Below are 22,341 nucleotides of genomic sequence, written 5' to 3'. Positions count from 1 at the left end.
GGGCCTGACTGTATAATTCACAAAATAAAGTTGCACAACTGAATTTCTTTGCACAAACATTTGGACCTCTAACTTGCACTATAGTGCACTAACGTAACAACTAACCATGAAATTAGGTCCTAATGGTAAAAGCAGCCACATCTGACCACCTCCATGTCACTGAGGTCACCTTTTACCTCTTATGTTTCATTCTGTTGTTTTCAGACGTTGACTTGTACTGAGGGAACTGCCGCTGATGTCTGAGTGACAGCAGAAAGAACACCGCCCTCTGTTTTTTACATACTCAAAAACACAATCAAATTAATTTGGATTCACTTATTTAATTAATTTGATACATCACCTAGACCAGGGGTCAGCAACCTTTAACACCCAAAGAGCCATTTGGACCAGGGTTCCACGGAAAAGAAAAAACTGGGAGCCGCAAATACTTTTTGACATCTAAAATTAAGATAATATAGTTTTTTTTTTACCTTTACGCTTTGTATAAACAGCTACAGTATGTTGCTTATGAAATTCATGATGTGGTACAGAGAAGACTTTATTTCATTTACGTAATAAACACATTTTGAACTCTCTGAAAAAAATTATGACAAAAATAACACGCCGAGTTGAAAGTCTCTTTGAAATTAATTAAAAAGCAGAACTTAAATTATCCATGTAGCAAATAGAAAATGCCCTGAGACTTCATCCTTATATCGCCTTCGGGCTGTCGGAGCGTGTATCGGAGCCTTGACCTGAATTTAAAAAGTAAATTGGAAAAAAGCACTGTGTCACTAAACAGTGATAAATAAATATCTGCATAAATATTTATTTTACCTGGTTAATGGGACTTCTGCTCCTGAACCTCTGCGCACAGCGTCTGCAAATCGGAGCTGTACGAAGTCACTTTCATCTTTACGCAGGACTGTAGGTGTCGTCTGTTTGTTTTTAACGTAGTTCATGATGGAGAATAGCTGCTCACATTCGTATGTGGATCCAAAGATCGACAGGACTTCAAATGCATATTTCTTTATGTTTATGTAGGTGTCAGGGATGAATTCATGTTTCAAACATGAGTTTTCCGGTCTTGGAAGGTTCTTAGTATCAGTATCACTATTTAATTAAATACTTAATAATAATTTATTTTCCCAAGCCGCGAGGAGCCGCAGTATAAGGAGTCCGGAGCCGCGGGTTGCCGACCCCTGACCTAGAGCCATATACAGTATATACATATACTTTGGTCCTGTTGGACAGTGATGGTTTTGTATAGTATCAAAGCAGATAGAACAGGCGCAGTTTAAGTTGATCTAGAGTGTGACTTCAAGCCAGGATCGGAAACTCATCAGTTTGGATAAATTTCTTTTTGTGTTCCGTGTTTGTGTTCGAAGCGAGTGTGCAGAGTGAGTCTTCATGTCAACTTCCTGTCTCAGCTGTCACAGCCCAGCTGTTTGTGCGTGGGAACACCAATGTCTGATCCGGTTCAGAGTCTGAAGCTTTGCTGACTCACATCTTAGCAGCAGTGGAGCTGAACACAGTTCTGTTTCTTTAGTTCCAGCTCAGGCCTCATTGTCAGAGGCAAAGCCTTCTTATTACTTATTACTTATTACTCACAGATAAATCATATCTCCTGAAGATCTGGACCAGTCTTCAGATTATTCACTGATGGCAGCTTGTTATTAGCTCTCTCTCCTCCATGTCTGGAAACAAACATCCTGATGACAGCAAACAGCTGTGAGGGTCTGACAATAACCTGTAAACTGTGGAGTCCCAGGTGAACATAGGGCAGTGAAGGCAGCCCAGCTGCTTATCACAGAGTCAGGGTTAAAATGAATAAAGAGAGAGAAATCAATCACATTCAACAAACTGTGGCTTTGCTGTAGTCCCCTGCTGCATAACAAACCTTAGACAAGCTCTGCCTGTCTGTCTGTATCTAGGTCTGATACTAAAGTTGTTATTGGTCAAAGTCCTGATCCTGAGCTCTTCAGATTTAGTCCTTCCACACTACATGAGGCAGTCTGGATCAGTGTTTTGATGAACTGCTGCAGAATCACGAGCCACGTGATCAACTTAAACGGCTGGACAGTGTAGTGGTAATCACATCAGCTAAAAAGGGTTATTTTATTTATTTCATTTTCATCAAGGTTCTGGTTCGTTTAAACGGCTCCTTGATAGGAATGAAAGGACCTCTGTTTTGACTAAGAGCTGGTTCCTTTAAAGGTGTCCAACAGCTTTCAGTCAGTCTATGATTTGTCCGTAGCTGTAAAAGCAGCACTAAGTTGCCCCCCCTCCGCTCAGTAAGAGCTGTGGTCGAGCGAGCTCAACAGTAAATGAACAGAGGGAGAGAGAGAATAGAATTAACTGAGAAGAAAAACATTATTTTATGTTTTGTTTTTGTTCTGAAGCTGAAATAAATGTGACCACAGCTCTGATGAAGCTGATGCTCAGGCCTCATCCTCCGGTCTGCTCAGAACCTGGATCCAGGTGATGTTTAGAACGCAGGTCACTGACAGGTCTCAACTAATATACAGTGAGGGAAAAAATTATTTGAACCCCAGCTGATTTTGTAAGTTTGCCCACTAACAAAGAAATGATCAGGCTATAATTTCAATGGTAGGTTTATTTGAACAGTGAGACACAACAATGACAAAAAAAATCCAGAAAAATGCGTTTCAAAAAGAGTTATAAATTAATTTGCATTTCCATGAAGGAAATAAGTATTTGATCCCCTATCCGTCAGCAAGATCTCTAGCTCCCAGGTGGATCTTATACAGGTAACGAGCTGACATTGGCAGCCCTCTCAGCTCGTTACCTGTATAAAAGAGACCTGTCCACAGAAGCAATCAATCAATCCAGATTCCAAACTCTTCACCATGGCCAAGACCAAAGAGCTTTCCAAGGATGTCAGGGACAAGATTGTGGACCTACACAAGACTGGAATGGGCTACAAGACCATCGCCAAGCAGCTGGGTGAGAAGGTGACAACAGTTGGTGCAATTATTCGCAAATGGAAGAAACATAAATTAACTGCCAATCTCCCTTGGTCTGGAGCTCCATGCAAGATCTCACCTCGTGGAGTTTCAATGATAATGAGAACGGTGAGGAATCAGCCAAGAACCACTCGGGAGGAACTTGTCAATGATCTCAAGGCAGCTGGGACCATAGTCACCAAAAAAACAGTTGGTAACACACTACGCCGTGAAGGACTGAAATCCTGCTGTGCCCGCAAGGTCCCCCTGCTCAAGAAAGCCCATCTACAGGCCCGTTTGAAGTTTGCCACTGAACATCTGACTGATTCAGAGGAAGACTGGGTGAAAGTGTTGTGGTCAGATAAGACCAAAATCGAGCTCTTTGGCATCAACTCAACTCGCTGTGTTTGGAGGAGGAGGAAGGCTGCCTATGACTCCAAAAACACCATCCCCACTGTCAAATATGGAGGTGGAAACATTATGCTTTGGGGGTGTTTTTCTGCCAAGGGGACAGGACAATTGCACCGCATCAAAGGGAGGATGGATGGGGCCATGTACCGTCAAATGTTGGGTGAGAACCTCCTTCCCTCAGTCAGGGCATTGAAAAGGGTCGTGGTTGGGTACTCCAGCATGACAATGATCCAAAACACACGGCTAAGGCAACAAATCACTGGCTCAAGAAGAAGCATATTAAGGTCATGGAGTGGCCTAGTCAGTCTCCAGACCTTAATCCCATAGAAAATCTGTGGAGGGAGCTGAAGGTTCGAGTTGCCAAACATTGGAGAGGATCTGCAAAGAGGAGTGGGCCAAAATCCCCCCTGAGATGTGTGCAAACCTTGTGGCCAACTACAAGAAACGGCTGACCTCTGTGATTGCCAACAAAGGTTTTGCCACCAAGTACTAAAGCACGTTTTTCGAAGGGATCAAATACTTATTTCCTTCATGGAAATGCAAATTAATTTATAACTCTTTTTGAAACGCATTTTTCTGGATTTTTTTTGTCATTGTTGTGTCTCACTGTTCAAATACACCTACCATTGAAATTATAGACTGATCATTTCTTTGTTAGTGGGCAAACTTACAAAATCAGCTGGGGTTCAAATAATTTTTTCCCTCACTGTAAGTCTTAAGTCCACACGTGTAAAAATAATGATTTGTGATTGGATTTTTAAGTTTGAATGGGACAGGGCTACAAATTCTACCTCAACTCACTTTTGAAGAATATTTAGCAAAGAACCTGGGAACCTCCACTCATAATGAAGGAAGGACAAAACAATTTTTTGTTGTTTGTTTGTTGTAAAGTTGTTTGATCCTATTGGCTGATTGGCTGCAGATGGTGATGTCACACACCCTCAGGTGTGAAGACTCCATTACCCAAAATCCCCCCCTCTCTGTCCCTGCAGTGGGATGTGAGGAGGAGGATAAAGGGAGGAGAGGACGAGGCATAAACAGAAAGTGATGGATGACTGTTTGATCGCCCCCCAGGTGCTGTCTCTCTCTCTCTGTCAGCTGAATGCCTCTCCCACCTCCACCAGTCCGCTCAGTGTGTGTGGTCTATTTATAGCCTGATGTCTGTGGAGAAACACCAACATCCTCGTCCTCCCCTCAACCCGCCAGGTCCACATTACACCTCCTAGTATCTGGTTCTGCTCAGATTCTCTCTGCTTCTTGGTTCAGGACTGTGGAAGATCCTGATTTTGTTTCATACAGAACACTTCAATTGATTTAACCAAACCCAGCAACAAAACCACACATTTCTAGAGATGCTACAGATGATCAACAACCACAGAGACCCCACCCTCCCACTGCTGCAGATGCCACATGAAGCATATGGATGAAGAATATTCAAGATCCAGTCAAGTGTAGCTCTGTATCTGTTAGTCGTTCTGAAAATGTTCTAAAGGTCCGGCAGCCATCTAGACCTGTTTGGGTTACACACCAGGGAAAACACCAAAAATCTCCTCTAACTTTAAAAAACTCCACTTTGTTTTGGCACTTGTGAAGATCACAAAGCAGGTTCTGATCACAGCCCAACCTCCAGTAGGTCACCTGGACCAGCTACCAGGCCAGAGCATCGCTCCACGTAAAGAAAACTCAAAGGACATTGGAAAAAGTCTGTGCAGTTGATCTGATTGATGGTTTGTTTTCACAAATGCTGCAAAAGTGTTCTGAGAACGTGAGAGAACGTTCTGCCAAAGTGAGAAGGGGCCGGTCAGCTGACTGTTCACACCTCAGTGATGGAACGATAGCAAAGGCGTGGGAGGTGGAGAAACAGAAAAGGAGATTTTGTTTGGTGACGTTTCCTGTGAACTGAGACTTCAGAGTCTAGAAGAGTCAGAGCCAGAATCCAGAATGAGCCACTGGGACCGGTGGGGGCCAGTTTACAATCTGTTCTCCTCCATCCATGGTTCCCTCACAAACTGATGAGCTTACGTAAGTGTGGAGGAGCTAATGATGAATCACAGCCCACACAGCTGATTCTGATGGTTTCATTACAACAGTCCAACTAATGATAATGATAACATTAAACAGGAACCAGGAATCAGCTTAGAGTCTTGGTTCTGTTCAGTTCTTCCTCCTGAAGCGGGGGTCTAGAACCTAAAACACCAGGTGGAGGGACAAGAATATTTACTGTGACGCTCATCAAGGTGCAAGAAGTGAACAAGGTGTGTTTGATTTCTACATCAGCAGCTGGGAGCTCCTTATGTTCATCCTGAACCAGAACCTATATGAATACTGGTTTGTGTGTATAAGTACAGTACATTTACACTCACACACGCAGTAAGTTTACATATGAATACTGCGTTTGTGTGTATAAGTACAGTACATTTACACTCACACACGCAGTAGGTTTACATATGAATACTGCGTTTGTGTGTATAAGTACAGTACATTTACACTCACACACGCAGTAGGTTTACATATGAATACTGCGTTTGTGTGTATAAGTACAGTACATTTACACTCACACACACCTTTACAACGACAGTATATATATATGAGTGTGTATTTGTACACGTATATAAGCAGCAGTACATCACTAAACAAACCATTAACGTGCACACGCACGCTCCTACCTGACTCAGTACTTTCTCCATCTCTCGTTCATTCATGCGCACGGTCGCGCGCGCTCTGGCACGCGGCGGTGTTTCTGTTCACAGTCTCATCCCGCACGGTCTGGTCCGATCCGTTTCAAGTCACGCGCATGTCGGTCTGAACAGGCACAGATCGACCAGACGAGGAGATCCGAGCCAAGGCGAGCACAGACGGGTTAGATCCGGAACACGGCGCAGAAACAAAACAATCAGGTGGGTCCGGACCACCAAGTCAAGGTTAGCACGGACCTATCCTGGTCCAGGTCCGAGTCTGAGCTGGTCCCGGTCTGTCATGGATGCCGTGGACTGACTTATTGCGGGTCCACACCGGTAACTAAGGGACCGGAGCGCGTGCTGCCGGTGATGAGGCTGCTGCAGAGCACGAGCCAATCAGAAAGAAGGAAGGGGGGGGGGGGGGGGGGGGGGGGGGGGGTTCAGTGTGTTCTCCACAAGTGGACCAGAGAAACCATGAAGTGGTTTTCTCTTGATTCAGTTCAGAGTGTTGACACCAGAGAGTAGCCTGTGACACGTGTTCAATGTGTGTTCCAGTCCATAGACAGAGCTGCAGAGTGGGTGTTTCCAGTAAGTGTAGTCCAATGACTGATAACTTGTCCTGCTGCACTTAGGACCAGTCTAATTCCTGCTGAAACTAAATTGAATCTGAAATACCCAAGTGTTAAATCCATTTTAGTGACTGATGTAGGAACTGCAGTGTGAAGATTCACTTTCAGACTGTGTGATGCTCTCTAAGGAAGTGGAGCAGGTGGACGTGTTACAGTACATAAAACTTTTATCCTGCTGCTGACCCACTTGCTGCAGTGCATCTGGGTAAACTGGACTACATCTCACACACACTATTTTTACTGTTTGTATGAAGACTTTTTTTGTTTTCCGCCATTTTGACAGGGGGATCAGATATTATTCATTATCCAATTACAATAAATCAGAAGCTGTAAAACGTAGTGTTCATGTATCAAAAACCTATAGAAGCAAATATCTCTCTTGCTCAAACTGTTTTGGCGGTGTGACACGTCAACATGTGTCCATAATATTATCTGTCTGTCTGTCTGTCTGTATGTCTCAACTCTACAGCTCCAACTTATCTCAGTTCAGTCATTCAGGTCTACATCCCCTCCCGTCCACTGTGTTCGGCCACCACACAGTCGACACCAAGGAAAACTGTTCAGCTCAGTGATCCCACGATGGTGGAATAAGCTGCCAAACTCTGCACACTCAGACATCTCACTTTAATATTTAAAAAACTGATGAAGACAAAACTCTTCATCATCTTCCTTTGCACTTACAAAAAAAAAACAACTTTTCTCTTGTTCTTAATCTCAGAAACACTTTTTGATAGCACTTTGCTTTGATGTTTTTTCTCCTTGACTAAGATTTTGTTTGCTTGCCTTGTTCCTCACTTGTAAGTCACTTTAAATAAAAGCGTCTGATAAATGACTAAATATAAATGTAAATGTAAATCTATCTATCTTTTTAGGACACTCCCAAAATACAAAAATGTGCTGCACTTAAATCTTAAATATTGTAAATATATAATATATAAATATTGTACTTTTATGTTTTTCTCCTTGAGATTTTTAGTCTTGTACCTCACTTGTTAGTCGCTTTGGATAAAAGCATCTGACAAATTACTTAATGTAACATATATTTTAATACATTTAATTTTCATTTGTTCGTTTTCAGTTTTAAATAATTAATTTACAATTATAACAGCATAGAGAGAAAAGATGAGCAGAGACACCTGGCAGTCAATCCCACAGCATACATGTGCTCTAGACCTGTGGCACAGCTGCAGACCTCAGTGACCTGTAGTGGTCACAGTCGTGCTTCAGACTCTCCAGTCTCTCTCCAAGGCAGTTCGACACGCTGTCAGAACTCAGTGATATGCAGTCAGTGGGTGTTGGTACAACCTCTGTTATGTAAGCTACTCTGTGCGCTGAAAAGATCTGTGATTCTGCCTGTGTGAGCGTGATGCCTGGATGATGATTACAGGTCTGACTGCAGGTGTGACTGTGGGTCTGCTGGTCCTTGTCAAATTCAGGGGTATCTAATGCTGGTCCTCGAGAGCGATGGTCCTGCTTATTTTTCTACTATCACTGCCCTACCTACTGCTTATTACTAGGATCAGGTCTGTTCAGCCAATCAGAAACTGTGCTGGGCAGGATGCCAAATAAGCGGCCATCAAGGACCATGATTGGACACCCCTGGTCTAATTGATGACTGCAAATCTTAACTGCAGACCTAAGAGCAGGATGTCTGCAGGTCTGACTAATGACTTCTTCTCTTTCGGCTTTTCCCATCAGGGGTCGCCACAGCGAATCCTCCTTTTCCACCTCACGCTATCATGGACATCTTCTACCCTAACACCAACCAGACATCCTTCTACCAATATATTCACTATCCCTCCTCTGAACATGTCCAAACCATCTCAGACTGGCCTCTCTGACTTTGTCGCTAACTCAGACAACGTGAGCCGTCCCTCTGATGTGCTCGTTCCTTATTCTGTCTAACCTAGCCTACATAGTCCATTCTCTTCTTACATCTGTCGCTTGGTAACCAGCAGGCCTGGTGCACAGGTCTTCATTGGAGTCCAGCAGCCTCTTGCACTGTGCTCTGGTTCCACAGGTATCATGGTTGCATACAGTTCTTAAACCTTACACTGTAAAGTGCCTTGAGATCACTTCTGTTGTGATTTAGCACTATACAAATAAAATTTAATTGAATTTGAATCTTAAAAAATATGTGATTTATAACGTGACCAGAAGAAACTAATCAATTATTCAAAATTTCAAGCTGCTTAAAAGACATAAAGGCCTGGATGTCCTCCAGTTTCCATCTCCTACATTCAGACAAGACAGACGTTAATTTGATTGGTCCTAAAACCCTCAGAGACACTATGTCTAATCACATTCTTAACATTTAAAATTCTTCTTTAGCAGGTCGTTGAGTTTTCGACTGAGAGACATGCTGCTGCTGACTGTCAGGTAATGGTAGAGGTTGTCTGCACTGGCCCTTAACTGCTGTGTTCTCATAGTAGTTAGTACGGAACTCAGTAAACTACTGGTGCAGGTCCTGCACATACCAAGACAGACTCCAAGACCTGACCCTATCAGACTGAGCTGAATTTTGGGTCTCAGCTCCTCCAAACCAAGTGGACCTGTGAAGCTCCCTAGTTTCCATTCCACTTCAACGCAACACCAACAATACCCCCAGCCCCATCATTGGACAGTGGTGTCATCATTATATATGTGCAGCTTTTCAAGAACACCATCCTATAGAGGTCAAAAAAGTTGGTCAAAATTACAATTTAAAAAAAGACACATAATGACTAGTAAATATTCTTGTAAACATTGCAAATATCTGTGGGCTAGTTACAGAGGTCTAAAAAGCTGCCACACAGGGTGCTGGCCTGACCCACCAGAAACAGGTACAGCAATTTATTCATTTCATTTTAAAGACTTCTCCTGAAAACTTACCAATTTCAGAGCTTTAATTTTTCACTGTCCAAAATGTTGTACTTTTCAGCTCTATCATAAAACAGTGATGTAGCATAATTAACTTTCATGCCCTACTTGCGGTATCTTTCCATAGGCTAACTTTAAGCATGATTCCTGAATCTGAAATACTGATATGCTCGATTATACGAGCCCTGGTATTTTACTCAACCAAAGACACTCACAGATGCTATTTAGTCTCCGGTTGACTTTCAGCCAATCACAGAGCTGAATCACAGTCTCAGGTTGCAATGGTTTAAATTTCTCCATATGTCTCTGTTTTACACATTCTTATTTGGATTTGTATTTCTAATAAAACCATAACTATTAGAGAGAAAAAAATGATCAGGTCCCCTCTTCATATGGCTTGAATGGACTTGTATGTACAACAGCCCTAGATTCATTTGTAAGACCTCACTGGTACTTAAACTGCTTCCTCCCTGTAGATCATTCTGAATTAATTGCAGTAACTAATTCATCTAAACCATCAACATGTCTCTTAAACCCCATCCTGACTAGACTGCTCAAAGATGTCTTACCTTTGATCGTGTTACACTTCCTCTCTTCGCCCCTGTCTGTGGGTTTTGTTTTTGTTCATTGCTCACTCTCCTGCCACACCATATATGGACTTCCTCTTCCTCCACTCTCCACTCACCGGACTAATTACTCATTAATTTTACCTGTTTGTCCCATCCCTTTATAAGCTCCCCTCAGTCTTTCGTTGGTTGCTGGTTTGTTGCACTCTATTCATGGACCTACGCCACTTGTTTGTCAGGTTGTTAGTCAGTCACTCAGCCATTTTGGATCACGCCAGACTGCACTTCAGTTTGTTGGACTTTGGTTTCGTCTGTGAGTTTATGTTTTTGTGAGTTTGTAGTTGCCTGCTTTTGCATTCTATTTTTCGTTGTTACTTTGTCTTGTTAGCTCTGTATGTTTTGTACCCGTTTAGCCTGCCTTCCACAGTGAGTTTTGTTTGTTACTTTGTATGTTTTTGTTGGATTATTGGTTTGAGTTTGTGCCTGCGTTACCACAGTGTTTTAAGTTGATACTTTGTTAGTGTTTGTTAGTTCCCTGTGTCCCCTGCCCTTCTTGTTAATAAATGTTTGTTTTATACTGGTTCTCCCTCGCTCGTTTGTTAGTTTGTAACAGATCGGCACGTCCATAATAATATCATCAGATCAATCTAGCTTTACCAACAGGCTTTTAAGGTTGCTTTTTAATTATAGACCAATATCCAATATTTTTGAAAAAGGAGTTTCAACTCACTGGTAAAGGTCACTAATGATCTTCTATTAGCATCAGACAATGAACTACTCTCTATACTCGTCTTGTTAGATCTTGTTAGTGGTGCATTTGACACTATAGATCACAACATTTTATTACAGACTGGAACATGTCATTGGGATCAAAGGAACAGCACTAGGGTGGTTTAAATCATATCTATCAGATTATGCAGGTTAATGATGAGGCCTCCATGCACATAAAAGTTAGTTACAGAGTTTCACAGGGTTCTGTGCTTGGACCAATTCTTTTTACTCTATAATGACCCCACTTAGGCAATATTATTAGTAAACACTCATAAATAAACACACATGTTCTCGTTGCCTGTTGTCATTCTTGTTGCCTGCTTTTCTTTTCTCTCTCCTCTTTCCAGATCGAGGCAGATGGCCGCCCACTATGAGCCTGGTTCTGCTGGAGGTTTCTTCCTCTAAAGGGAGTTTTTCCTCTCCGCTGTTGCCTAAAGCTTGCTCAAATGATTGTTGGGTTTTCTATATAATTTTTTGTATAATTATTCTCTGTAAGGTCTTAAACCTTAAACACTGTAAAGTGCCTTGAGATTACTTCTGTTGTGAATTGGCGCTATACAAATAAAATTGAATTGAATTGAACACTACCCAATACCCACACATACCCAGCTATATTTATCTATGAAACCAGAAGAAACTAATCAATTAATCAAACTTCAAGCTGCTTAAAAGACAAGACATTCAGACAAGACAGACGTTAATTTGATTGGTCCTAAAACCCTCAGAGACACTATGTCTAATCACATTCTTAACCTAAATGACATAACACTGGCCTCTAGTAACAGGAGAAACTAATCGATTAGTCAAACTTCAAGAATGTTTAAAAGACATAAAGGCCTGGATGTCCTCCAATTTCCTTCTCCTAAATCCAGACAAGACAGAGGTTATACTGTTTGGGCCCAAAAATCTCAGAGACACTATGTCTAATCATCTTCTCACCATTGATGACTTAGTTCTGGCCTCAAGTAATACTGTATGAAATCTCGGAGTTATCTTTGACCAGGATATCTCCTTTACTTCGTACATAAAATAAATCTCTAGAACTGCCTTCTTCCACCTGAAAAACTAGTCCATGCGTTAGTTACTTCCAGACTAGACTATTGTAATTAATTAGTCATAGTTTGTCCCAATAACTCATTAAAAAGCCTCCAGTTAATCCAAAATGCTGCAGCTCTGACTGGAATTAGCAAGAGAGATCATATTTCTTCTATGTTAGCTTCTCTCCATTGGCTCCCTGTAAAATCCAGAATAGTTTAAAACACTTCTCCTCACTTATAAATCACTTAATAATCAGGCTCCATCTTATCTTAAAGACCTCATAGTTCCTTATCTTCCAAGCAGAACTCTCCGTTCTCAGACTGCAGGTTTACTTGTGGTTCCTAGAGTTTCCAAATGTAGAATGGGAGGCAGAGCCTTTAGCTATCAAGCGCCTCTCCTGTGGAACCAGCTCCCAGTTCAGGTTCTGGAGGCAGACACCCTCTCCACATTTAAGACCAGACTTAAAACTTTCCTTTTTTATAAAGCTTATAGTTAGAGATGGATCAGGTGACTCTGAACCATCTCTTAGTTCTGCTGCTATAGGTTAGTCTGCTGGGGGACCTCTACTGATACACTGAGCTCCTCTCCTCTCTCCTTTCTCCTCTATCCATTCAAATTCTACCATTTCATGTCATTAACTTTCTGCTTTCTCTCTCCTGTAGTTGTGCTTCCTGCTCTCTGTCTCCCTCTGCATTATTATTATTATTTTTATTTTTCTTTTTAGTCTTTTCTCTTTATGTTGCAAGCTGCTGCTTGAAACTTGGTTCAAATAGGAAAATTAATAAAGTTTTGAATCTAAATCACAAGCAAATCAAGCATTGCATTGATTCAAGATTAAAACAAATTTATTAATCTCAGTGGTAATTTTTTTCCTTTTGTTCAGCTCCTCTTAGTTGGATATGGTCAGTGGTGGGCCAATTGGTTAAGCAGTCATCCTCACCACATTTTGACATGTCACTGAAAAAAGAAAAGGACCTAGTCCATGAAGTCAGTTATGTGGGTCTGCAGACTAGTCTCTCTGGACATTAATTATTAACTTTTTGGCCTTAATTCTAAGCAGTATGTGTGGACAAATCCAAGCACTGCTCATCAACTGTCCAATACAGTCCCAACAGTGAAGCATGGTGGTGGCAGCATTGTGTTGTGCTCAGGACATCAGACTGGGCCGAACGTTTACCTTCCAACAAGACAATGACCCTAAACACAGCTAAAATAACGAAGGAGTGGCTTCAGAACAACTCTGTGACTGTTCTTGAATGGCCCAGCCAGAGCCTTGACTTAAACCCAATTGAGCATCTCTGGAGAGACCTGGAGAAGGCTGTCCACCAACATTTACCATCCAACCTGACAGAACTGGAGAGAATCTGCAAGGAGAAATGACAGAGGATCCCCAAATCCAGGTGTGAAAGACTTTATGCATCTTTCCTAAAAAGACTCATGTATTAGTTCAAAAGGGTGCTTCTACTAAATACTAAGCAAAGGGTCTTTCAGTTTTTCTTTTTTAATAAATCGGCAAAAATGTCAACAATTCTGTGTTTTTCTGTCAATACGGGGTGTTGTGTGTACATTAATGAGAAAAATAATTAACTTAAATGATTTTAGCAAATGGCAGCAATATAACAAAAAGTGAAAAATTTAAGGGGTCTGAATACTTTCCGTACTCACTGTACTCGGATTTCCAGCAACCAGGTTTCTTTAGTGCATGTAAACTGGTGTCTCTTTGTCCTAAAGCTACTGAATTACTAGCTCTCTGACAATTCAAGAATTTAAAAACACTTTCACATTTAGTTGAATCATGACACTGTAATACACCAACTGTTTCTAATGTTGTTGAGCTAGACAGTTTTACTGTAGTAACTAAGTATATTACCAGGTCTATCTGAGAGAGACAGACAGGAATGGGGGTTGTCTTAACTGATCTAACTTCCTTTACATGCTAATAAAGTCAAATGTGCAGCTCCACTAGTCACTGCACCCAGAGTCGGTTGGGTCCAACACAAGGTGAAGAGAGGAAAAGGTAAGAACAACACAGACATGACTAGTAGAGTAATTTAAATTGTTTTATATCTACATATGTATTTAAATGTAAAGAACTAGTTTATTTTCCTTTTAACAGAGGGATGTAACAGGGGTTAAAAATAAGAACTCTGACAACCTCACACCTAATATTTAATATTTAGCGTGAGGAAACCCCATATGCAATCATTTTAGTGCAAAGTGTTCTTATCCAAAGGACGAATACTTGGTAAGATACTGTTATGTATCTATGGTAATGTGAATGTTTTTTTGTGTGCATCAAATGAGGTAATTAACTTTTTTTTCTGCTGTGCAAGATTGATTAAACAATCAAAGAACATAATCTGAAACAGTTCTGTTTTTGCTGAAGGCAGTCAAGGTGGGTTAACATCAAAGTGACTGCCTCCATTGTGATGGGTAGGGTTTTGGTTATGATTTTAGGTCTGCGTTTATAAGTGAGACAGGGTGGCAAGTAGAAAGGCTGATTGGGTCTTTGTTGGTGTCACAAAAGGCTGATTTCTGTGTCTTAGTATTTTGTATTTTCTGTAAAATAGTGCTGATTGATCCCTTGGTGACAAAAAAAAAAAAAAAAAACTCTAGCCATGCAGAGCATGGGGAACTCACATCTGGTTTCAGGCATGAGACCTGAGGATCACATGAATTGTTTTGGCGAAGGCACACCTCTTTCCCCTAAATAGCTTACAGTGACTTGACCACATTTTAACAAATTAAAAGTGAGTGAAGGTTTCTCTTTGTGATTCAAATCGGAATGACTTTCAACATGACAATATTACTTAAAAACAAGAAAATGTGGAACATAGCAAAATGTGAGTGTTAAACTCAAAACAAGTGTGTGACACATGGGAGTGTAAAACAAGGAGTGGGGCTGAGATGAGAAGGAATAAAAATGTATATGAGTGTGAACATGCAATGCAATGTTTGCATTAGTATGGATATACATACACAGTTTGTACAGAGATTCAATAGAGGACATGTGATCTGACCTTGACTTATTTTAACACAAACATTCTTCACTTGAAGGTGAAGGTGCTCCATTCAACAGTGCATCATGAAAAGGACTGTGGTTCTCATGATGGTCCTATCAGGTCAGTAGAAAAATATCTCTCGCACACACAAACACACACGCATGCATTTGTATGACAGTCAGTGTGAGAACACTACCTAGCACCCTACTGTTTCATAGGCCAAGTTAATCTACTCTTTATGAATTTTTTAATTTATCACATGTACTGCCTTATCGTAACTCTAACCCTAAAACTAGCCATTAGGGTTAGTTAGTCTTAACCCCCAAATTGCTCTTTAAACACCCTTCTCATTGTGAGGGCCGGCTAAAATGTCCTTACTCCAGAGGTTAGAAAATTCATGCAGCTCCTTACAATGATAGCCATCCAAACACACCACAGCTATTTTATTCTTCTTTATCATTACAGGACTGTGTTTTCTACCATCCTGTCTTCCTCGTTTCTACATCCTGGTAAAAAAAGATAAGAGCTGGGAGGAAGCTCAGAGCTATTGCAGATCTAACTACACCGACTTGGCCACTGTACTAAATGAACAAGAACTAACGGAGCTAAATAAACTTATTGGCAGTGAACTCTTTATTTGGCTTGGTCTGCGTCCTGACACTGAATGGAGGTGGTCCCTGGAAAACCAGGATTACTACGGTGTAGGAGAGGCTGAGTTCAGGATGTGGGCTGCTGGCAAACCTAGTAGTGGTCTAAGTTTCTACAAGATTTGTGTAGAGATGTTGAGTACAGGTGAATGGGCAGATGTACTCTGCAGTATCTCAATACCCTTCATTTGCTACAAAGGTAAGAAAAAGTAATGCTTCTTATGTTATGTTGTGGTTCAGTAATGACTCTGGAAACAATTTGAGCTTCTCTTGTTCAGCCGCCACATTTCTAACAGTCGGTAGTTTCCAGGTTTATTAAACTTTTGGACAAGCGTAAATACACATTTATTGTTCTTCTGCATTGTTGTCTAAACTGAAACAATATACACTGTATTGAATTTGGCTCATAAAATAACCCAAAGATGTGAATAAATGCTTCACTTTAAATAAAGGAATTAGCAGCCAAGCTAGCACAATGGAAAAAGTAGCATTACTCAGATATGCCATTCAGGATCACTGAAAATATTTTCAGGTACAGCAGGAACACAGAACACTTCAAACTTCATCTTTGTAAACCAGTCTATGACCTGGAAAGAGGCTCAGAGCTACTGCAGGGTCCACTACACTGACCTGGCGAGTGTGAGGAACCAGGCTGAGAATGATCAGATGAAGATGATAATAACCCAGAACCAAAACACATGGATCGGTCTCTACAGAAACTCATGGGCCTGGTCAGATGGGAGCCCATATTCATTCAGTAATTGGGGTACCAGTCAAACACCAAGTGGTACAGCTACAGACGCCTGTTTGAATTCATACTATGGCCAATGGATTATCCGTGACTGTACCTCCCGAAACTTCTTTGCATGTTACGCAAGTAAGTTGAATTTAGATTTACACAGGTTATAAAATTGCATCAACTGACAATTCATAAATGTTTTATTTGTTCTACATTAAATGTATGAAGATACACTCTGCTTAAAATAAAACAGTTCCTGTGAGGAAGCAGGTGGTGCGAATGGTACTGAAGAAAACAGACTCCTCCGTGAACATGGAGGAGCTCAAAGAAGACATCTTGCAGAAGGTAACGACTGAGCCTCATACTGACTGACACTTTTAGACATGTAAAATAAAAAGACCTCTTCTAACTAGTTCTCACACAACTCCATATGATGTTGATGAAGAGCAGGTTGTCACAGTGAAGTGTAATATGGGTTGGCTACTCGTAGTGATTATTAAAGAAGCAAAGGTCAGGAGATGTGGTGGGATGAATTGCAAAAGGAGGACAGCACACAGACTTTTCTTCTTTAATCAAGCAACACCATGCTGAATCACAGCCCAATTGTTTGACATTTGCCTTTGTCAAGGGCCAAACAAGAACAAAAAGTAAAAGAAAAAAAAAACAATATACTTTTCCAGCAACAAGTTACAAATGATATCCCCTGCTTTGCTCTTCTGAGTGTTCCCAATATGGCACCACGGAGAAGACAAATGACAAAACCTTCAAAAGAATGAACACGGCCAGCTAACATATTACACCCCTTTGGAACGTAAAACAGGGCCCTAGAGTCATGTAGATTATAATAAGTGGCAAATCTGAAAATGTGTAAAAATAAGGTTCACATATTGGACAGAGAAAACCAGTGGTTTGAGAGGGGTGTGAGGGAAGCTTTACATGTGCAAATCAATACCCTCAGAGTACTAAGTAAACAGAGTAAATAAACGTACTTACAGAGACCTCCTTGGTCTATATGGCTGTATATTTTATTTCTACGCTACATCTAATCAGTTGAATCTGACACAGGTGGACTCCAGACCAGATGTGGTTTGTAGTAGTTTTGCATTTCTTTGTGGTTGTTTGCATGGCCTTGTGTTTTGCATATCTTTGTGACCAATTAGCTGTTCATTAGCTTCTGAAGTTTGCAAGTGTAATGTAGTGTGTCTAACTGGCAAGTTTCAAATTTTCAATTGGAACAGAAACTAAAACAGCACTGTGGTTTTTCTCCAATGTCAGATGACTCAACTGACTAATACGTGGTGACTAATTCACACAATTTGTCATCAGATGTTGTTAACTCAACTAGTTCCCTTCAGATAGATTCTCATGGCACCTGTCCCACTGTGGTAGGACAAAAAAAAGAAATGACTGTAGACACAAGTAGGAACTGCTAAATTCAGCAGGACACAGGGGAACAAAAAGGAAAAGTGCCATAAACTAGTCTGGATCAAGAATGCAGCATCATGCATATTAGTGGACATAGATGTGCCCACTTACAGTTCTCTGCATTTTTTTTCGTGACACTGGATTTAATGATGATGAGGAAAGACAGTAAAATAAGTCCTAAGTACTAAATTCTAGAAAGTAATGAAATCAGCTGAGGAGACTAACACAGGAGCAGAAACTTGGAGTCAGGTTTTGTTGGTACTTGTTTTTGCATTGATTTGTGTTTTGCTTCTCTTTGTGACCTATTTGTTTGTCTTTGCGATTATCCTTTTGCCCATTGTGGTTGCTTTGTGTATCTAAGTCGTTAGAGTTAAACGGTCCATGTTATAACTTCAAGTCTAACTCTGCTGATCCCATCTGCAATTGGAACATGCTCTGTGACTTCATATGTTTGTGTGTAACAAAAATAATAATACATTTTATTTAAAGCGCCTTTCAAAACACTCAACGACACTGTACAATCAACAATAAATCAACACAGGACAAAACAGACTATACAAGCACAAATGCAGATTACAGTGAGTAGACGATCTTAAACAGGTAGGTTTTGAGTTTGGTTTTGAACATAGGAAGAGAGTCAGTGTTACGGATGTCCTGTGGTAATGAATTCCAAAGAGTAGGGGCAAAACAGCTAAAAGCTCTGCTCCCCATGGTGCTAAAACAGGCAGGGGGGACATTGAGGGGGATGCCGGAGGAAGATCTGAGTGAGTGAGAGAAGGTGGCAATATGGAGGAGATCGGACAGATGTGGGGCGAACGAGGTTGTGAATAGCCTTAAAGGCATACAGGAGTATTTTAAAGTCTATTCTGTATTTAACCGGAAGCCAGTGAAGTTGTTGCAGGATAGGGTTGATGTGTTCGGAAGTGGAGATTTTGGTAATGATGTGAGCAGCTGAGTTTTGGACCAGTTGGGGCCTATGAAGCAATTTTTTGGGGAGGCCGAAGAGAAGAGAATTGCAATAGTCAATTCAATTCGAGAGGTGACAAGGCTATGAACAAGGATGGAAGTGGTATGGGAGGTGAGGGAGGGACGGAGACGATTAATGTTACGTAAATGAAAGTAAACAGACCTGATGATGTTGTTGATGTGGGATTTGAATGATAATGAGCTATAAAGGCTGACACCAAGACTCTCAACTTGGGGGGTGGGGGAAACAGGAAAGCTGTCGATACACAAGGAAAAACTGTCAACTTTGGTAAGTGTGGATTTTGTGCCCACAAGAAGGAGTTCCGTTTTATCACTGTTTAATTTCAGGAAGTTTGAGGTTAACCAGAGTATAATTTCAGCAAAGCAGTCAATAAGGGAGATGGGAGGGAGTGTTGAATTTGGTTTACTAGAGAGGTAGAGTTGGATGTCATCTGCGTAGCAATGGAAGTGTATATTGTATTTGTGAAAGATATTGCCTAGGGGAATGGGCCCCAGGACAGAGCCATGGGGCACACCGGTAGCAACAGGGGTTGGCTTGGAGGTAAAGGATTTGAGGCAAACAAACTGAGTGCGGTCTGGGAGATAAGAATGAAACCAGTCGAGGGGGGTGGAGGTGATGCCAATGGAGGTTAGTCGATTGAGGAGAATTGTATGGGAGATAGTGTTGAAGGCCGCACTCAGATCAAGGAGGATGAGGACTGAAGGTAAACCAGAGTCAGCTGTAATAGGGAGATCATTTGTGATTTTTATGAGTGCAGTTTCTGTACTGTGGCGCGGATGCAAACCGGACTGGAAAGGGTCAAGAACATGTATTTCTGTGATAAAATAGTTTCATACCAACAACAGATCAAACAAGGTGTTGGTTCATGAGACACTGAGCTCCGGGCACTGAGCCTTCATCACACAGAACCAGGTGTTTGGTCACTGTGAGACAGAGGCTGTGTTCAGGTCCAGCAGATTCATTCAGTAATCCATAAGTAAGTAAGTGTGACGTTTTCAGCTCAACAAACTTTGGGTAAAGTCTGTAGTTGTTTTGTTTTTAGTAGAAACCTACTGCACAATTTGTCCCATGTGGAGAGAAACTGTCAAAACCTCCTGTGACAGACTCACAGAACAGCCTGGCAGCAGTGCAGAGACATATGAACAGCAGTGAAGCAGGGAGAGTCTCATGTTAGCACTAACTTCAATTCAATTCAATTCAATTTTATTTGTATAGCGCCAATTTACAACAGAAGTTATCTCAAGGCACTTTACAGTGTAAGGTTTAAGACCTTACAGAAAATATTTATACAAAAAATTATAGAGAAAACCCAACAATCCCATTTGAGCATGCTTTAGGCAACAGTGGAGAGGAAAAACTCCCTTTAGAGGAAGAAATCTCCAGCAGAACCAGGCTCATGGTGGGCGGCCATCTGCCTCGACCGGTTGGGGTGAGTGGAAAGAGAAGAGAGAAAAGAACAGCAGGCAATAAAGACAACAACAAGCATCAAGGACATTGGGCAGATGAACTGGATTCTGGAGATGTACAGCTCCAGGCCGAGGATACCTGCAGAGAGAGGGAGACAGAGAGGAGGAAACACAACTAAAAGAGAGAGAAGACACAAAGTTAATGACATGCAATGGTGGCATTTGCATTGATACTAACTGAAGTTACATGCTGTAGTTTTAATTTAAACAACAACTGAGTCCAGAAATCTGCATGGAGAAATGTAACTGTTGTAACCTGTAGCATGCCTGCTCAAATATTGTAGACTGGAGTCAGATATTGAACTAGAACATTAAATATTCAATAGAACACAACTCAGGGAAACAGAAGCAGCCACGAGATTCACTTTTACTGTCCAAACTTTTACAGAGGACAGACTAAAGTCCTTAATAGTTGTCTCCAGTAAAAATATTATCCCACCATCTTTGTGTTTCTCAGTTTAATGAGACACTGAAGGACCAAGGACTGCATGAAGATGTCCAGCTGAGATGGGTGGAACAGCCTGATGGACAAGTCTTCAGTAAGAAAAACACTGACTCGAAGGGAAAGGACACCTGTCCCTTAAAATGATGCTCACACCCTTTTCTCATATTGTACCACACTGCGCATGACTTTAATGATTTTTTGGTTGTTTGCTCAGCATCCACCATATACATGTCACTATAGCCTGACTCTTAAAGGAGCAGTCCACTGATTTTACACAGAGACTAATCAGCCTGTAGAAAGTGAATCTATACTAAATCCTGTTCTTCTGTGTATGTAATTTCTCTTAGTGCGCCACAGCTAGTCAAGTCAGACCCCCAGGAAGTGTAAATATAACTGACACAGTGTTCACAGATATCAGCATAGGAGCTTTTTAATGTCCACAAGGAGCTCAAATTATCTATCTGCATGAAAAATTCCTAGGTAAAGTTGATTGTAAAGAGCAGAACAAGATACACAGATGTTGACTGTCTGTGGCAACAATAAGGTTCATGATGAGTGTTCGCATTGTAAACTATTATTCTAACATAAGCAAGTCCTGGTTCATTGAACATCCTCTACTTTAATTCATCAATAATACTAAAATTGTCTTTGTATCCTTTATTTCCATGTCTGTATTCTTTTCGTTCGCAAAGCTGTAATTCATTATTATTGTTTTTAATATTTATATTTTTTAATATTAGCATGAACAGGAAATCCCTTGCATGTCTCCTTAGTCAACTTTTGATGTGAAGTAACCTGCTCCCTTTGATATTTACAGTCAGGGAAAAAATGATTTGAACCCCAGCTGATTATGTAAGTTTGCCCACGAACAAAGATATGATCAGTCTAGAATTTCATTGGTAGGTAGTTTATTTGAACAGTGAGAGACAACAATGACAAAAAAAAAATGAAAAATGCATTTCAAAAAGAGTTAAATTAATTTGCATTTTCATGAATGAAATAAGTAATTTATAAAAGATCTCACCTCGTGGAGTTTCAATGATAATGAGAATGGTGAGGAATCAGCCCAGAACTACTTGGGAGGAACTTGTCAATGACCTCAAGGCAGCTGGGACCATAGTCACCAAAAAAAACAGTTGGTAACACACTATGCCGTGAAGGACTGAAATCCTGCTGTGGCCAGAAGGTCCCCCTGCTCAAGAAAGCACATCTACAGGCCAGTTTGAAGTTTGCCACAAGTTTGAACATCTCACTGATTTGGAGGACTGGGTGAAAGTGTTGTGTCCAGATGAGACCAAAAAAAACAAAAACATTGTCTGCACCGTCAAATATGGAGGTGGAAATATGCTTTGCGGGTGTTTTTCTGCCAAGGGGACAGGACAATTGCACTGCATCAAAGGGAGGATGACGGGGCCATGTACCGTGAAATGTTGGGTGAGAACCCTGGATGGATCACAGTTGGGTATTCCAGCATGACAATTATCCAAAACACACAGCCAAGGCCACAAAGGATTGGCTCAAGAAGAAGCATATTAAAGGTCATGGAGTGGCCTAGTCAGCCTCCAGACCTTAATCCCATAGAAAATCTGTGGAGGGAGCTAAAGGCTCGAGTTGCCAAACAGCCACGAAACATTAATGACTTGGAGAGGATCTGCAAAGAGGAGTGGGCCAAATTCCCCCCTGAGATGTGTGCGTTGTGGCCAACTACATGAAACGGCTGACCTCTGTGATT

The 22,341-nt window shown here is 41.1% G+C and overlaps 2 protein-coding genes across 3 annotated transcripts in view; one reads left to right on the top strand and one right to left on the bottom strand.

The window, feature by feature from the left end:
- crhr1 (corticotropin releasing hormone receptor 1) overlaps positions 1–6,353 on the bottom strand; it is a 31,885-nt gene extending 25,532 nt beyond the window's left edge. For both annotated transcript variants that reach the window (XM_026369151.1, XM_026369097.1), the window contains exon 1: positions 6,023–6,353. In XM_026369151.1, coding sequence (XP_026224936.1) covers positions 6,023–6,058 — 36 coding nt within the window. In that variant the 5' untranslated portion in view covers positions 6,059–6,353. The remainder of the gene's footprint in view (positions 1–6,022) is intronic.
- Positions 6,354–13,012: 6,659 nt separating this feature from the next.
- On the top strand, positions 13,013–21,329 carry LOC113152023 (secretory phospholipase A2 receptor-like). Its single transcript, XM_026344936.1, has 7 exons — positions 13,013–13,297; positions 13,843–13,914; positions 14,955–15,019; positions 15,365–15,745; positions 16,079–16,423; positions 16,539–16,630; positions 20,622–21,329. Exons 3-7 carry the CDS (start codon positions 14,983–14,985, stop codon positions 20,751–20,753), a joined length of 987 nt encoding a protein of 328 aa, XP_026200721.1. The 5' UTR covers positions 13,013–13,297; positions 13,843–13,914; positions 14,955–14,982; the 3' UTR covers positions 20,754–21,329.
- Positions 21,330–22,341: the final 1,012 nt, after the last annotated feature.

The sequence above is a fragment of the Anabas testudineus genome, chromosome 8 (genome assembly GCF_900324465.2).
Source record: "Anabas testudineus chromosome 8, fAnaTes1.2, whole genome shotgun sequence".
Taxonomy (NCBI): domain Eukaryota; kingdom Metazoa; phylum Chordata; class Actinopteri; order Anabantiformes; family Anabantidae; genus Anabas; species Anabas testudineus.
Note: the sequence above shows the minus strand (reverse complement) of the source record. Positions and strands in the feature narration are given on the sequence as shown.

Bases quoted from the DNA above. Each gene is read 5' to 3' on its own strand.
- LOC113152023 (XM_026344936.1), top strand. From the start codon at position 14,983: ATGAAAAGGACTGTGGTTCTCATGATGGTCCTATCAG. The intron at 15,746-16,078 runs GTAAGAAAAAGT...AAATATTTTCAG, and splicing joins ACCCTTCATTTGCTACAAAG to GTACAGCAGGAACACAGAAC. The intron at 16,424-16,538 runs GTAAGTTGAATT...AAAATAAAACAG, and splicing joins CTTCTTTGCATGTTACGCAA to TTCCTGTGAGGAAGCAGGTG.